The sequence below is a fragment of the Panulirus ornatus genome, chromosome 68 (genome assembly GCF_036320965.1).
Source record: "Panulirus ornatus isolate Po-2019 chromosome 68, ASM3632096v1, whole genome shotgun sequence".
Classification (NCBI taxonomy): domain Eukaryota; kingdom Metazoa; phylum Arthropoda; class Malacostraca; order Decapoda; family Palinuridae; genus Panulirus; species Panulirus ornatus.
The window spans coordinates 2593803-2612156 of record NC_092291.1 but is presented as its reverse complement, the minus strand read 5'-3'; the positions used below and the strand labels follow the sequence as shown (position 1 = coordinate 2612156).

Sequence of the window (18354 nt, the reverse complement as noted above, 5' to 3'; positions counted from 1 at the left end):
ATACACTTTATTCGTATACATATATATGTAAATATATATACACACAGACATACATATATATACACATGTACATAATTCATACTGTCTGCCTTTATTCATTTTCATCGCCACCCCGCCACACATGAAATAACAACTCCCTCCCCCCTCATGTGTGCAAGGTAGCGCTAGGAAAAGACAACAAAGGCCCCATTTGTTCACACTCAGTCTCTGGCTGTCATGTAATAATGTGCCAAAACCACAGCTCCCTTTCCACATCCAGGCCCCACAGAACTTTCCATGGTTTACCCCAGATGCTTCACATGCCCTGGTTCAATCCATTGACAGCATGTCGACCCCGGTATACCACATTGTTCCAATTCACTCTATTCCTTGCACGCCTTTCACCCTCCTACATGTTCAGGTCCCGATCACTCAAAATCTTTTTCACTCCATCTTTCCACCTCCAATTTGGTCTCCCATTTCTCCTAGTTCCCTCCACCTCTGACACATATATCCTCTTGGTCAATCTTTCCTCACTCATTCTCTCCATGTGCCCAAACCATTTCAAAACACCCTCTTCTGCTCTCTCAACCACACTCTTTTTATTACCATACATCTCTCTTACCTTATTATTACTTACTCAATCAAACCACCTCACACCACATATTGTCCTCAAACATCTCATTTCCAGCACATCCACCCTCCTGCGCACAACTCTATCCATAGCCCACGCCTCGCAACCATACAAGATTGTTGGAACCACTATTCCTTCAAACATACCCATTTTTGCTTTCCAAGATAATGTTCTCGACTTCCACACATTCTTTAAGGCTCCCAGAATTTTCGCCCCCTCCCCCACCCTATGATTCACTTCCACTTCCATGGTTCCATCCGCTGCTAAATCCACTCCCAGATATCTAAAACACTTCACTTCCTCCAGCTTTTCTCCATTCAAACTTACCTCCCAATTGACTTGACCCTCAACCCTACTGTACCTAATAACCTTGCTCTTATTCACATTTACGCTTAACTTTCTTCTTTCACACACTTTACCAAACTCAGTCCCCAGCTTCTGCAGTTTCTCACATGAATCAGCCACCAGCACTGTATCATCAGCGAACAACAACTGACTCGCTTCCCAAGCTCTCTCATCCACAACAGACTGCATACTTGCCCTTCTTTCCAAAAACTCTTGCATTCACCTCCCTAACAATCCTATACATAAACAAATTAAACAACCATGGAGATATCACACACCCCTGCCGCAAACCTACATTCTAATCTTATATGTTCATTTAATTTTTAAAGTTAAGGTTGAAAACTTTTATTAATAGTGTGTAATGTATGCAGTGAATTGTTTTTACTGATATTTGCAGTGAACCATGGATTGGAGGCTGTGGAAAATCTAGATATACAGCAAGCATTGAAAGCAGGACTCTTCTTAGATGGCTGTAAGATCTTCTTGTATGGATTTAGCTCAACACACATGGAGAAACTTCGTAGAGTCCTCAATACAGGAGGGGCCACTCGTTTTAATCAGCTAAATGAATCTCTGTCTCATATTGTCTTAGGTATGTACTATACACTTTTTATCACTGTATGAATGTCTTTTATGAATCATCTCTATAAAATTCAACAGAAGAATTTAAGAAAACTTCTATGAGGTATTTTTTTTTATTGAGTACTTCTTTTTTGATAATCTCTTTTCAGCATACTTCCTGTCTTTTGGTATTAAACTTAACCGTTTAGGTTCTAAGAAATCTCATAATGCAGTCAGAGCATTTGTACTGTTAATGACTCTCATTCAACAAGCATATGAATATGGTTCGCATTACTTTCACCAATCTTTGTTACACCAGATGATGATTTTTTTATCATTACTCATTTCAAAATGCCAACAGTGTGCCTTTCTTTTGATTTTCTCTTAGGCATCTCAACCAATCCACCATTTCAGAAGTTTGTATCACTAAGATAAATTACACTGCTTTTTGAAATAATCTTTATCACACATGGCATTGCATTTCTTCTTATTACACTGGTCAACAAAGATTTTGTCCTATGGAAAAAAAATCTGATTCTTATGCATTTTATAATACTGAATCCAAATATGTTTTCAGAATTTTGTTTCTGCACACTCGCATATCATTACATACTGTATATATGCACCAGTGCTTTATGGAGCATCTGAAACAAAAAGTTTAACAAACACAGGTATATTAATTGTTTATGAAGTGCAGTAGCTTCTTTCTGAAAGCATATTCCTGGATATAAATGAGTCACCAGGGGCCTGCAGAAACACAACTGGAAATGTTGGGACTTTCAAACAATGCCCGCTCTGTTTCTTATGTATTTTTTCATGCAGAATCCAAATATGTTTTCAGAATTTCTCTATCACCCAGAGATTTTTTGTTCCAGCATACCCGCATATCATTACGTACAATGTATATGTACCAGTGCTTTATGGAGCATTTGAAACAAAATGTTTAACAAACACAGCTATATTAATTGTTTGTGAAGTGCAGTAGCTTCTTTTTGAAAGCAATAGCCTAGATATATGAGTCACCATGGGCCTGTAGAAACACAACTGGAAATTTTGGGATTTTCTAACGGTGCACTCTCTGTTTCTTATGTATTTTTTCTTGTTGTATCCAAATATGTTTTCAGAATGTCTTTATCACCCACAAATTTTTTGTTTCAGCATACTCGCATATCATTACATATGATATATATATGTACCAGTGCTTTATGGAGCATTTAAAACAAACTGTTTAACAAACACAGCTATATTTATTGTTTGTGAAGTGCATTAGCTTCTTTTTGAAAGCACAAGCCTAGATAAATGAGTCACCAGGGGCCTGCAGAAACACAATTGGAAATGTTGGGATTTTCAAAAATGCCCACTCCTGAGTATGTGAAACAAAAAGTTTAACAAACACAGCTATATTGATTGTTTGTGAAGTGCAGTAGCTTCTTTTTGAAAGCATAAGCCTAGATGAATGAATCACTAGGGGCCTACAGAAACACATCTGGAAATGTTGGGATGTTCAAACGTGCCCACTCTTGAGTTTGTGAAACAAAAAGTTTAACCGACACAGCTATATTAATTGTTTGTGAAGTGCAGTAGCTTTTTGAAAGCACAAGCCTAAATAAATGAGTCACCAGGGGCCTGCTGAAACACAACTGGAAATGTTGGGATTTTCAAACAGTACCTGCTCTGTTTCTTCTGTATATTTTCTTGCAGAATCCAAATATGTTTTCAGAATTTCTCTGTTACCCACAGATTTTTTGTTCCAGCATACTTGCATATCATTACGTATGATATATATGTACCAGTGCTTTATGGAGCATTTGAAACAAAATGTTTAACAAACACAGCTATATTAATTGTTTGTGAAGTGCATTAGCTTCTTTTTGAAAGCACAAGCCTAGGTAAATGAGTCACTAGGGGCCTGCAGAAACACAAATGGAAATGTTGGGATTTTCAAAAGTGCCAACTCCTGAGTATGTGAAACAAAACGTTTAACAAAAACAGCTATATTGATTGTTTGTGAAGTGCAGTAGTTTCTTTTTGAAAGCACAAGCCTAGATAAATGAGTCACCATTGGCCTGTAGAAACACAACTGGAAATGTTGGGATTTTCTAACATTGCACTCTCTGTTTCTTATGTATTTTTTCTTGCTGAATCCAAATATGTTTTCAGAATGTCTTTATCACCCACAGATTTTTTGTTCCAGCATACTCGCATATCATTACATATAATATATATGTACCAGTGCTTTATGGAGCATTTAAAACAAAATGTTTAACAATCACAGCTATATTAATTGTTTGTGAAGTGCATTAGCTTCTTTTGGAAAGCACAAGCCTAGATAAATGAGCCACCAGGGGCCTGCAGAAACACAACGGGAAATGTTGGGATTTTTAAACATGCCCACTCCTGAGTATGTGAAACAAAAAGTTTAACAAACACAGCTATATTAATTGATTGTGAAGTGCAGTAGCTTCTTTTTGAAAGCACAAGCCTAGATGAATGAATCACCAGGGGCCTGCAGAAACACAGCTGGGAATGTTGGGATGTTCACACATACCCACTCCTGAGTATGTGAAACAAAAAGTTTAACCGACACAGCTATATTGATTATTTGTGAAGTGCAGTAGCTTCTTTTTGAAAGCACAAACTTAGATAAATGAGTCACCAGGGGCCTGCTGAAACACAACTGGAAATGTTGGGACTTTCAAACAGTGCCCACTCCTGTCAGTTGTAGGTTAGAACTCAATGTGTAAACAGAGTCTTTTCCACTCTGGTGACAGATTTTGCTGTTGTGTATTCAAGTGTAGTACTGATATCCCATTCACCATTATAATGCCGAGGAATTGTGTAAATAATCTGAATCCTTTCTGCAACATCTGCAGTGAACTGACATTCATATCACAAACATTCTTTCACACCCCTCATTAAAAAATGTAATAAACATTACTCTGGTTGTAAAGTGGGTGACCAGGATAAAAGTTGGGCCCCCCATATTTGTTGTGTCATGTGTAAGGCTTCTCACAGTGTGGGCAAAAGGTATACGCCGTATTCCTTTTGTGATTTGTTAGGTTTAGAGAGAACCCAAAGGTCATGCTTCAGATTGCTACTTCTGTCTGACAAATATAAATGATATTTATTTTATTTATTATACTTTGTTGCTGTCTCCCACGTGAGCAAGGTAGTGCAAGGAAACAGACGAAAGAATGGGCCAACCCACCCACATACACATGTGTATATGTACACGTCCACACACAGCACATATACATACCTATACATCTCATCGTATACATGTATATACACACACAGACATACACATATATACACATGTACATAATTCATACTGTCTGCCCTTATTCATTCCTGTCGCCACCCTGCCACACATGAAATGACAATCCCTCCCCCCACATTCGTTCACACTCAGTCTCCAGCTGTCATGTATAATGCACCGAAACCGCAGCTCCCTTTCCAAATCCAGGCCCCACAAAACTTTCCATGGTTTACCCCAGATTCTTCACATGCCCTGGTTCAATCCATTGACAGCACGTCGACCCCGTTATACCACATTGTTCCAATTCATTCTATTCTTTGCACGCCTTTCACCTTCCTGCATGTTCAGGCCCCAATCACTCGAAAATTCCACTCCATCTTTCCACCTCCAGTTTGGTCTCCCACTTCTCATTCCCTCCAACTCTGACACATATATCCTCACTCATTCTCTCCATGTGACCAAACCATTTCAAAACACCCTCTTCTGCTCTCTTAACCACACTCTTTTTATTACCACACATCTCTCTTACCGTTTCATTACTTACTCGAAAAAACCACCTGACACCACATATTGTCCTCAAACATCTCATTTCCAGCACATCCACCCTTCTCCACACAACTCTTTGTACAGCCTACACCTTGCAACCATATAACATTGTTGGAACCACTATTCCTTCAAACATACCCATTTTTGCTTTCCAAGATAACGTTCTTGACTTCCACACATTCATCAACGCTCCCAGAACTTTCACTCCTTCCCCCACCCTATGATTCACTTCCACTTCCATGGTTCCATCCGCTGCTAAATCTACTCCCAGATATCTGAAACACTTGTTTTTCTCCATTCAAACTTACCTCCCAGTTGACTTGTCCCTCAACCCTACTGTACCTAATAACCTTGCTCTTATTCACATTTACTCTCAGCTGTCTTCTCTCACACACTTTACCAAACTCAGTCACCAGCTTGTGCAGTTTCTCACCTGAATCAGCCACCAGCGCTGTTTTATCAGCAAACAACAACTGACTCACTTCCCAAGCTCTCTCATCCACAACAGACTGCATACTTGCCTTTCTTTCCAAAACTCTTGCATTCACCTTCCTAACAACCCCATCCATAAACAAATTAAGTAACCATGGAGACATCATGAACCCCTGCTGTAAACCAGCATTTACTAAGAACCAATCACTTTCCTCTCTTCCTACACGTACACATGCCTTACATCCTCGATAAAAACTTTTCACTGCTTCTAACAACTTGCCTCCCACACCATATATTCTTAATACCTTCCACAGAGCATCTCTATCAACTCTTATCATATGCCTTCTCCAGATCCATAAATGCTACATACAAATCCATTTCGTTTTCTAAGTATTTCTCACATACATTCTTCAAAGCAAACACCTGAACCACACATCCTCTACCACTTCTGAAAGTCACCACTACTTGAGGTGATACCAAGTAGTGGTAATGTGAGAAGGAGATGGAGTGAGTATTTTGAAGGTTTGTTGAATGTGTTTGATGATAGAGTGGCAGATACAGGGTGTTTGGTTGAGGTGGTGTGCAAAGTGAGAGGGTTAGGGAAAATGATTTGGTAAACAGAGAAGAGGTTGTAAAAGCTTTGTGGAAGATGAAAGCCGGCAAGGCAGCGGGTTTGGATGGTATTGCAGTGGAATTTATTAAAAAAGGAGGTGACTGTATATTTGACTGGTTGGTAAAGTTATTTAATGTATGTATGACTCATGGCAAGGTGCCTGAGGGTTGGCAGAATGCTTCCATAGTGCCATTGTACAAAGGCAAAGGGAATAAAAGTGAGTGCTCAAATTACAGAGTTATAAGTCTGTTGAGTATTCCTGGGAAATTATATGGGAGGGTATAGATTGAGAGGGTGAAGGCATGTACAGAGCATCAGATTGGGGAAGAGCGGTGTGGTTTCAGAAGTGGTAGAGGACTTACATATGTATACTTATGTATATCTCGCGTTTTAAACCAGGTATTCCCAATCACCAGTCCTTTTTCAGCGCATAAATCTACAAGGTCTTCACCATTTTCATTTACAACACTGAACACCCCATGTGCACCAATTATTCCCTCAACTGCCACATTACTCACCTTTGCATTCAAATCACCCATCACTATAATCCGGTCTCGTGTACCAAAACTTTTAACACACTCACTCAGCTGCTCCCAAAATACTTGCCTCTCATTATCTTTCTTCTCATGCCCTTGTGCATATGCACCAATAATCACCCATCTCTCTCCATCCACTTTCGGTTTTACCCATACCAGTCTAGACTTTACTTTCTTACACTCTATCACATACTCCACCACTCCTGTTTCAGGAGTAGAGCTACTCCTTCCCTTGCTCTTGTCCTCTCACTAACACCTGACTTTACTCCCAAGACATTCCCAAACCACTCTTCCTGTTTACCATTCACCATCGTTTCACTCAGAGCCAAAACATCTAGGCTCCTTTGCTCAAACATACTACCTATCTCTCCTTTCTTCTCATCTAGGTTACATCCACACACATTTAGACACCCCAATCTGAGCCTTTGACTCAAGAGGATGAGCGCTCCCCGTGTGACTTCTTCTGTTTCCCCATTTAGAAGGTTAAAATACAAGGAGGGGAGGGTTTCTAGCCCCCCGCTTCTGTCCCCTTTAGTTGCCTTCTACGACATGTGAGGAATGCGTGGGAAGTATTCTTTCTCCCCTATCCCCAGGGATAGGGATATAGCATCAAAATCCAAGCATACTCTTAAATATCATAATTTACCATCTGCTATGAGGCCAGTACCTCACAGTCAGGAATTACCTGTGCAAGAGCCTCCAAGAAAGGACACTGAGTGACGAATCTGGTGATGAGAAAGTAGACCAAGTAGAGGACAATATGGCTCAACATTTGAAGCAAGCTGCTCTTTAGGTGAACCACATTTGCTGAGTTAAGATCTTAATGATCTCATCCGTGATTTAAATTTGTCTTTGAAGCAAGCTGAACTTTTGGGTTCCAGATTAAAGGGCTGGAATCTTCTCAAGAATGAAACTAAAGTTTGTTTTTACTGCGATTGCCATGTTGTATTTAAAGAATTTTTCTCTTTTGAAGATGGTCTGGTTTTTTGCAATGATGTTTGTTCTGTTATGGAGGCACTTGGCCATGAATATAACACAGATGAGTGGCAGTTGTTAATTGACTCATCACAAGTAAGCCTGAAAGTTGTTTTACTCCACAACAGGAATAAGTTCCCCTCTTTTCTTCTGGCTCACACAGCTATCATGAAGGATTTATATGATAACATGAAGCCTCTTTTGGAAAAAAATTAAGTATGGGCACATTTCAAAAGACAGGGCTTTCACTTTCTCAAAAACTCGTAAATACTTTCCCGTCTTTTCTTTTTCTGTTTCATTATTTTCTCTATATTTCAATTAAGGCCTAGCCTTAATGTGGACTTTTGTTTGCAACTGGAGCCTTTAACATAGAAAAAAAGTAGAATGTATGCGATGACCTAAAAATTATGGCACTTTTACTTGGAATGCATCTTGGGTACACAAAGTTCTGTTGTTTCCTCAGTGAGTGGGACAATTGGGACAAGAAAAATCATTATGTAAAGAAAGTGTGGCCAAAACGATCACTGACTCCATTGAAGAAGAATGTCATCAATCCTCCTTATGTTGATCCTGAGAAAATTTATCTCCCTCCTTTGCACATTAAGCTCGGGTTAATGAAGAATTTTGTGAAAGGTATGGATAAAACTGGCAATGGATTCATATATTTGAGGAATAGATTCTCTTGAATCAGTGATGCAAAAATCAAGGAGGGTATTTTTGTAGGACCGCAGACCAAGGAACTACTTCAAGATAAAAAGTTTGATGAAGAGCTAAATGAAATTGAAAAAACTGCATGGCTGTCATTTAAGAGAGCTTGCAAAGATTTTTTGTCAAACCACCGATCAGAAAACTACTGTGGTGCAAAAGATCTGTTGACTTTATGTAAAGCTCTGGAGTGCAATGTAAGTGTAGAAATTCACTTTTTGGACTTGCACTAAGACTTTTTCATGGAAAATCTTGGGGCAGTTAGTAATGAGCACGGTGAAAGATTTCACCAGGACATTTCGGACATGGAAAAGTGGTACCAAGGAAAGTGGAGCCCTTCTTTGTTGGCAGATTACTGCTGGACACCAAGGAGGGATGTTCCTAGGGCCAAATATAGCTGAAAAGTGTGCAACTCTACTAGAAGCAAGTTTTTAAAGTGTAATACCACCCTTATTTATGAAAAAGTAATGTGCCCTTATTGTGAAATTCAATTGCTTTGTCACTTATAAACCATGCATGATAGAAAAATTATAAAAGCAGATTTGAATAAAGTGTAAAATGTTTGTGGGACAGAAAAAGTGAAAACTCTCTCTCTCTCTCTCTCTCTCTCTCTCTCTCTCTTTCTCTTTCTCTTCTCTCTCTTCTCTTTCTCTTTCTCTCTTTCTCTCTCTCTCTCTCTCTCTCTCTCTCTCTCTCTCTCTCTCTCTCTCTCTCTCTCTCTCTCTCTCCAAAAACTCATATCAAAGCAAGGCTCTTATTGAAAGGGGAAAAAAAGAGACATGGAAAAGTATTTGCAAATTTTGAGGAATTGGAAAACCTGTCTTTTGGATATGTGCCAGATAATAATTATTAGGAAAGATATTGAAGACAAGGGAGCAAATGGGAACTTCAGTGAAGGGCGCAAATGGGGAGGTGATAACAAGTAGTGGTGATGTGAGAAGGAGATGGAGTGAGTATTTTGAAGGTTTGTTGAATGTGTTTGATGATAGAATGGCAGATATAGGGTGTTTTGGTCGAGGTGGTGTGCAAAGTGAGAGGGTTAGGGAAAATGATTTGGTAAACAGAGAAGAGGTAGTAAAAGCTTTGCGGAAGATGAAAGCCAGCAAGACAGCAGGTTTGGATGGTATTGCAGTGGAATTTATTAAAAAAGGGGGTGACTGTATTGTTGACTGGTTGGTAAGGTTATTTAATGTATGTATGACTCATGGTGAGGTGCCTGAGGATTGGCGGAATGCGTGCATAGTGCCATTGTACAAAGGCAAAGGGGATAAGAGTGAGTGCTCAAATTACAGAGGTATAAGTTTGTTGAGTATTCCTGGTAAATTATATGGGAGGATATTGATTGAGAGGGTGAAGGCATGTACAGAGCATCAGATTGGGGAAGAGCAGTGTGGTTTCAGAAGTGGTAGAGGATGTGTGGATCAGGTGTTTGCTTTGAAGAATGTATGTGAGAAATACTTAGAAAAGCAAATGGATTTGTATGTAGCATTTATGGATCTAGAGAAGGCGTATGATAGAGTTGATAGAGATGCTCTGTGGAAGGTATTAAGAATATATGGTGTGGGAGGCAAGTTGTTAGAAGCAGTGAAAAGTTTTTATCGAGGATGTAAGGCATGTGTACGTGTAGGAAGAGAGGAAAGTGATTGGTTCTCAGTGAATGTAGGTTTGCGGCAGGGGTATGTGATGTCTCCATGGTTGTTTAATTTGTTTATGGATGGGGTGGTTAGGGAGGTGAATGCAAGAGTTTTGGAAAGAGGGGCAAGTATGAAGTCTGTTGGGGATGAGAGAGCTTGGGAAGTGAGTCAGTTGTTGTTCGCTGATGATACAGCGCTGGTGGCCTGATTCATGTGAGAAACTGCAGAAGCTGGTGTCTGAGTTTGGTAAAGTGTGTGAAAGAAGAAAGTTAAGAGTAAATGTGAATAAGAGCAAGGTTATTAGGTACAGTAGGGTTGAGGGTCAAGTCAATCGGGAGGTGAGTTTGAATGGAGAAAAACTGGAGGAAGTGAAGTGTTTTAGATATCTGGGAGTGGATCTGGCAGCGGATGGAACCATGGAAGCGGAAGTGGATCATAGGGTGGGGGAGGGGGCGAAAATTCTGGGAGCCTTGAAGAATGTGTGGAAGTCGAGAACATTATCTCGGAAAGCAAAAATGGGTATGTTTGAAGGAATAGTGGTTCCAACAATGTTGTATGGTTGCGAGGCGTGGGCTATGGATAGAGTTGTGCGCAGGAGGATAGATGTGCTGGAAATGAGATGTTTGAGGACAATGTGTGGTGTGAGGTGGTTTGATCGAGTAAGTAACGTAAGGGTAAGAGAGATGTGTGGAAATAAAAAGAGTGTGGTTGAGAGAGCAGAAGAGGGTGTTTTGAAATGGTTCGGGCACGTGGAGAGAATGAGTGAGGAAAGATTGACCAAGAGAATATATGTGTCGGAGGTGGAGGGAACGAGGAGAAGAGGGAGACCAAATTGGAGGTGGAAAGATGGAGTGAAAAAGATTTTGTGTGATTGGGGCCTGAACATGCAGGAGGGTGAAAGGAGGGCAAGGAATAGAGTGAATTGGAGCGATGTGGTATACCGGGGTTGACGTGCTGTCAGTGGATTGAATCAAGGCATGTGAAGCGTCTGGGGTAAACCATGGAAAGCTGTGTAGGTATGTGTATTTGCATGTGTGGACGTATGTATATACATGTGTTTGGGGGGGGTTGGGCCATTTCTTTCGTCTGTTTCCTTGCGCTACCTCGCAAACGCGGGAGACCGACAAAGCAAAAAAAAAAAAAGAAAAAAAAATTGAATAGTTGTTCCCAAACTTCGAGGTGTAGGAAATGCCATGTGATGCAGTAGTTTGCCAAATATTACATGGTCTATTTAACAGTGGGGGTACAAAAGCAGCCAGCTCTAGGGAGCAGAAATCATAGTATTATATATAGAAGAGAGAAAGTGAACCAGTTTTGCAGTGTAGAGTGGGTCAAGTTGTGAGGTTAGCCTGAGGGAGTTGATAAATCGGACTGCTTTCAAATTAAATCTACTTAGTAATAAGCATGCAGAGCCAGAACCACCTGACCTGTGAGAGCAGTACTTCTTACATGGATGGGTCAGCCTTTTCTATAAATGGAGCAACTGTTTGGAAGAAAAGAAATTTTGACATTTAAACAGGATTTCCAGGTTTGTAGAAGCAGACTTAGCTAGTTCGTCAATGTGAAGTTTCCAATATAGGGTGGATGCTACAGTAATGCCAAGTATGTACATTGAGTTAAGAGGTTTAGTTTTAGATCCATCAGAGAAGAGAGAAAAGTTGTGAGAAATTTTCAATAGCAAGATGGACAGAGACTGGGTCTTGTAGGCATTTAACTTAACCAGATTTTGTCTTTCCCACTGAGATACCCTATTCAAGTCTGAGTTTATTGAGTAAGTTGTGTTGAGACGAGATACAGATTAAGGGAGAGAAGGAGGAGCAGATGTGGAGGAATGCAGCATTGAGTTGTCAGCATGTAAGTGGATTTGGTTATTTGTTGAAGAAAGGAGGTCTTTGATAAACAGGAGGAAAAGTTAAGGAGACAGGACAAAATCTTGAGGGACGCTGTTGTTGATGGAGACAGGGAGAGGCTGATCCATCAACAACCATGGAAATAGATTGGTTAGGGAGGAAGGTAGATGTGAGAGAGCAAAGTAAGTGAGGGGAGGTATAAGAGCAGACCTTAGAGATGAGACCCCAGTGCCACACCATGTCAAAAGCTTTGGATTTATCAAAGGCAGCCATAAAGAATTCTTCAAAATCTTTCAAGGATGATGATTAGACATAAGCAAAATAGGAAGGGATATTATCAGTGGAACTTACTTTACAGAAAGCATACTGGTGATCAAAGAGAAGTCTGTGAAATTCAAGATGTTAGGATATGGAAGCTGAGGAGGGATTCAAAGACTTTGGAAATGGTGAAAGACAAAGAAGCAGGACAATAGTTAAAGGGGTTAGAAGTCACCTTTCTTTGGAATGGGATGTATCATTGCCTGCTTCCAGGTATATGGAAAAGTTCTGGTTTTTGAACAGAAATGGAACAGACAAGCATGCACAGTTGCAAGTTTGGAAGCATACTCTTTCAATAGCTGGGGATGGATACCATCTGGCCCATAAACCTTGCTTGTGTCCAGAGGGAAGCATCTTTCATACAGTTCAAAAAGAGATTACAGGGAGGGGCATAGGATTAGTAAGGGGAGAGTCAAGGGAAGAAATTTTAGAGCATCCAAAGTAGAATTACAGGAGGATCATGGACAACAAAGAGTTGCTTTGTCAATGGGAGGGACAGCTACAGTACCTTCAGAACAGAAAAGTGAAGGAAAGTTAAAGCAACAAAAGTTAGCAGTGCATGTAGCTAAAGACCAGAAAGACCCATCATTGGATAAACGAATGCTCTGCCTCATGGTTAATGTATTTGCAGTTCTTATGGGCAGTGATAAATGCTGAATAAGAATTGGGGGAAGGAGATTTATCCAAGCCCATTATGCCTGATCCCGTGCTTGAATGGCATCAGAACAAGAATGGTTGAACCATGGAGTGAGAAAAGTAGTAGTCTTGGAGGAGGGGATACATGCTTCTATTTCTGCAACAATAACCTATGGTAAGCATTTGGGAGAGATAGAAGTATCACCCTGGGGATAAGGGAGAAACAATAGTTCCCATGCATTCCCCACATGTCATAGAAAGCGACTAAAGGGGGTGGGAGCGAGGGGGCTAGAAAACCCCCTCTCCTTGTATTTTAACTTTCTAAAAGGGGAAACAGAAGAAGTCATGCAGCGAGTGCTCATCCTCCTCGAGGGCTCAGATTAGGGTGTCTAAATGTGTGTGGATGTAACCAAGATGAGAAAAAAGGAGAGATAGGTAGTATGTTTGAGGCAAGGGACCTGTATGTTTTGGCTTTGAGTGAAACGAAGCTCAAGGGTAAAGGAGAAGAGCGGTTTGGGAATGTTTCGGGAGTAAAGTCATTGGTTGGTGAGAGGACAAGAGCAAGGGAAGGAGTGGCACTACTGAAACAGGAGTTGTGGGAGTATGTGATAAGAGTGTAAGAAAGTAAACTCTAGATTGATATGGGTAAAACTGAAAGTGGATGGAGAGAGATGGGTGATTATTGGTGCATATGCACCTGGGCATGAGAAGAAAGATCATGAGAGGCAAGTGTTTTGGGAATAGCTGAGTGAGTGTGTTTTGATGCATGAGACCAGGCTATAGTGATGGGTGATTTGAATGCAAAGGTGAGTAATGTGGCAGTTGAGGGAATAATTGATGTACATGGGGTGTTCAGTGTTGTAAATGGTAATGGTGAAGAGCTTGTAGATTTGTATACCAAAAAAGGACTGGTGATTGGGAATACCTGGTTTAAAAAGAGAGATATACATAAGTATATGTATATAAGTTTGTAAGTAGGAGAGATGGCCAGAGAGTGTTATTGGATTACATGTTAATTGATAGGCATGTGAAAGAGAGACTTTTGGATGTTAATGTGCTGAGAGGTGCAACTGGAGTGATGTCTGATCATTATCTTGTGGAGGCGAAGGTGAAGATTTGTCGAGGTTTTCAGAAAAGAAGAGAGAATGTTGGGGTGAAGAGAGTGGTGAGAGTAAGTGAGCTTGGGAAGGAGACTTGTGTGAGGAAGTACCAAGAAAGACTGAGTGCAGAATGGAAAAAGGTGAGAGCAAAGGACGTAAGGGGAGTTGGGGAAGGATTGGGATGTATTTAGGGAAGCAGTGATGGCTTGCGCAAAAGATGCTTGTGGGGCATGAGAGGCTTGGGAGGTGGTGGGATGAAGAAGTAAGAGTATTAGTGAAGGAGAAGAGAGAGGCTTTGGACGGTTTTTGCAGGGAAATAATGGAAATGAGTGGGAGATGTATAAAAGAAAGAGGCAGGAGGTCAAGAGAAAGGTGAAAAAGAGGGCAAATGAGAGTTGGGGTGAGAGAGTATCAATAAATTTTAGAGAGAATAAAAAGATGTTTTGGAAGGAGGTAAATCAAGTGCGTAAGATAACAGAATAAATGGGAACATCGGTGAAGGGGGCTAATGGGGAGGTAATAACAAGTAGTGGTGATGTGAAAAGGGGATGGAGAGAGCATTTTGAAGGTTTGTTGAACGTGTTAGATGATAAGAGTGGCATATATAGGGTGTTTTGGTCGAGGTGGTGTGCGAAGTGAGAGGGTTAAGGAGAATGATTTGGTAGAGAGAGAAGAGGTAGTGAAAGCTTTGCGGAAGATGAAAGCCGGCAAGGCAGTGGGTTTGGATGGTATTTCAGTGGAATTTATTAAAAAGAGGGCGACTGTATTGTTAAATGGTTGGTAAGGTTATTTAATGTATGTATGATTCATGGTGAGGTGCCTGAGGATTGGCAGAATGCTTGCATAGTGCTATTTTACAAAGGCAAAGGGGATAAAAGTGAGTGCTCAAATTACAGAGGTATAAGTTTGTTGAGTGTTCCTGGTAAATTATATGGGAGGGTATTGATTGAGAGGTTGAAGGCATGTATAGAGCATCAGATTGGGGAAGAGCAGTGTGGTTTCAGAAGTGGTAGAGGATGTGTGGATTGGGTGTTTGCTTTAAGAATGTATGTGAGAAATACTTAGAAAAGCAAATGGATTTGTATGTAGCATTTATGGATCTGGCAGAGTTGATAGAGATGCTCTGTGGAAGGTATTAAGAATATATGGTGTGGGAGGCAAGTTGTTAGAAGCAGTGAAAAGTTTGTATTTAGGATGTAAGGCATGTGTACGTGCAGGAAGAGAGGAAAGTGACTGGTTCTCATTGAATATAGGTTTGTGGCAGGAGTGTGTGATGTCTCCATGGTTGTTTAATTTGTTTATGGATGGGGTTGTTAGGGAGGTGAATGCAAGAGTTTTGGAAAAGGGGGCAAGTATGCAATCTGTTGTGGATGAGAGAGCTTGGGAAGTGAGTCAGTTGTTGTTTGCTGATGATACAGTGCTGGTGGCTGATTCGTGTGAGAAACTGCAAAAGCTGGTGACTGAGTTTGGTAAATGTGTGAAAGAAGAAAGCTGAGAGTAAATGTGAATAAGAGCAAGGTTATTAGGTACAGTAGGGTTGAGGGACAAGTCAATTGGGAGGTAAGTTTGAATGGAGAAAAACTGGGGAAGTGAAGTGTTTTAGATATCTGGGAGTGGATTTGGCAGCGGATGGAACCATGGAAGCGGAAGTGAGTCACAGGGTGGAGGAGGGGGCGAAAGTTCTGGGAGCGTTGAAGAATGTGTGGAAGTTGAGAACATTATTTTGGAAAGCAAAAATGGGTATGTTTGAAGGAATAGTGGTTCCAACAATGTTATATGGTTGCGAGGCGTGGGCTATGGATAGAGTTGTGCGGCAGAGGGTGGATGTGCTGGAAATGAGATGTTTGAGGACAATATGTGGTGTGAGGTGGTTTGGTCGAGTAAGTATTGAAAGGGTAAGAGAGATGTGTGGTAATAAAAAGAGTGTGGTTGAGAGAGCAGAAGAGGGTGTTTTGAAATGGTTTGGTCACATGGAGAGAATGAGTGAGGAAAGATTGACCAAGAGGATATATGTGTCAGAGGTGGAGGAAACAAGGAGAAGTGGGAGACCAAATTGGAGGTTGAAAGATGAAGTGAAAAAGATTTTGAGTGATCGGGGGCTGAACATACAGGAGGGTGAAAGGCGTGCAAGGAATAGAGTGAATTGGAACGATGTGGTACACTGGGGCCGATGTGCTGTCAATGAATTGAACCAGGGCATGTGAAGCATCTGGGGTAAACCATGGAAAGTTGTGTGGGGCCTGGATGTGGAGGTGGAGCTGTGGTTTCAGTGCATTATTACATGACAGCTAGAGACTGAGTGTGAATGAAAGTGGCCTTTGTTGTCTTTTCCTAGCACTACCTCACGCACATTTGGGGGGAGGGGGATTTTATTTCGTGTGGCGGGATGGCGATGGGAATGAATAAAGGTAGACTATGAATTATGTTCATGTGTATATCTGTGTGTGTATGTATATGTATACATTGAGATATATAGGTATGTATATTTACATGTGTATGTGGGTGTGTTGGGCCATTCTTTCGTCTGTTTCCTTGCGCTACCTCGCTAATGCGGGAGACAGCGACAAAGTAAAATGAAACAAATAAATTTTGATTGAGAGGGTGAAGGCATGTACAGAGCATCAGATTAGGGAAGAGTAGTGTGGTTTCAGAATTGGTAGAGGGTGTGTGGATCAGGTGTTTGCTTTGAAGAATGTATGCGAGAAATACTCAGAAAACAAATGGATTTGTATGTAGCATTTATGGATCTGGAGATGGCATATGATAGAGTTGATAGAGATGCTTTGTGGAAGGTATTAAGAATATATGGTGTGAGGGGCAAGTTGCTAGAAGCAGGGAAAAGTTTTTGTCGAGGATGTAAGGCATGTGTACATGTAGGAAGAGAGGAAAGTGATTGGTTCTCAGTGCATGTCGGTTTGTGGCAGGGGTGCGTGATGTCTCCATGGTTATTTAATTTTTTTATGGATGGGGTTGTTAGGGAGGTGAATGCAAGAGTTTTGGAAAAAGGGGCAAGTATGCAGTCTGTTGTGGATGAGAGAGCTTGGGAAGTGAGTCAGTTGTTGTTCGCTGATGATACAGCACTGATGGCTGATTTGGGTAAGAAACTGCAGAAGCTGGTGACTGAGTTTGGTAAAGTGTGTGGAAGAAGAAAGCTGAGAGTAAATGTGAATGAGCAAGGTTATTAGGTACAGTAGGGTTGAAGGACAAGTCAATTGGGAGATAAGTTTGAATGGAGAAAAACTGGAGGAAGTGAAGTGTTTTAGATATCTGGGAGTGGATTTTGCAGCGGAGGGAACTATGGAAGTGGAAGTGAGTCACAGGGTGGGGGATGGGGCGAAAGTTCTGGGAGCATTGAAAATGTGTGGAAGGTAAGAACATTATTTCGGAGAGCAAAAATGGGCATGTTTGAAGGAATATTGGTTACAGCAATGTTATATGGTTGTGAGGCATGGGATATAGATAGAGTTGTGTGGAGGAGGGTGGATGTGTTGGAAATGAGATGTTTGACGACAGTATGTGGTGTGAAGTGGTTTGGTCGAGTAAGTAATGAAAGGGTGAGAGAGATGTGTGGTAATATAAAGTGTATGGTTGAGAGAGCAGAAGAGGGTGTATTGAAATGGTTTGGTCCCATGAAGAGAATGAGTGAGGAAAGATTGACCAAGAGGATATATGTGTCAGAGGTGGAGGGAACAAGAAGTGGGAGACCAAATTGGAGGTGGAAGGATGGAGTGAAAAAGATATTGAGCGAATGTGAAAGGCATGCAAGGAATAGAGAGAATTGGAACGATGTGGTATGCCGGGGTTGACTTACTGTCAGTAGATTGAACCAGGGCATGTGAAGCATCTGTGGTAAAACTGGAAAGTTTTGTGGGGCCTGAATGTGGACAGGGAGCTGTGGTTTCAGTGCATTATACATGACAGCTAGAGACTGAGTGTGAACAAATGTAACCTTTGTTGTCTTTTGCTAGCTCTACCTTGCACGCATGCGGGGGGAGGGGGTTGTCATTTCATGTGTGGCAGGGTGGTGACGGGAATGAATGAAGGCAGCAGGCATGAATTATGCATATGTGTATATATGTATATGTTTGTATGTGTATATATATGTATACATTGAAATGTATAGGTATGTACATGTGCATGTGTGGATGTGTATGTGTGTATGTGTGCATGTGGGTGGGTTGGGCCATTCTTTTGGCTGTTTCCTTGCACTACCTTGTTAACGTGGGATAAT

At 41.0% G+C, this 18354-nt stretch overlaps 1 protein-coding gene across 9 annotated transcripts in view; it reads left to right on the top strand.

The window, feature by feature from the left end:
- LOC139747272 (DNA topoisomerase 2-binding protein 1-like) overlaps positions 1 to 18354 on the top strand; it is a 688948-nt gene that overhangs the window by 172501 nt on the left and 498093 nt on the right. For all 9 annotated transcript variants that reach the window (XM_071659369.1, XM_071659371.1, XM_071659377.1 and 6 more), the window contains exon 7: positions 1356 to 1550. In XM_071659369.1, the coding sequence (XP_071515470.1) occupies positions 1356 to 1550 (195 nt within the window). The remainder of the gene's footprint in view (positions 1 to 1355; positions 1551 to 18354) is intronic.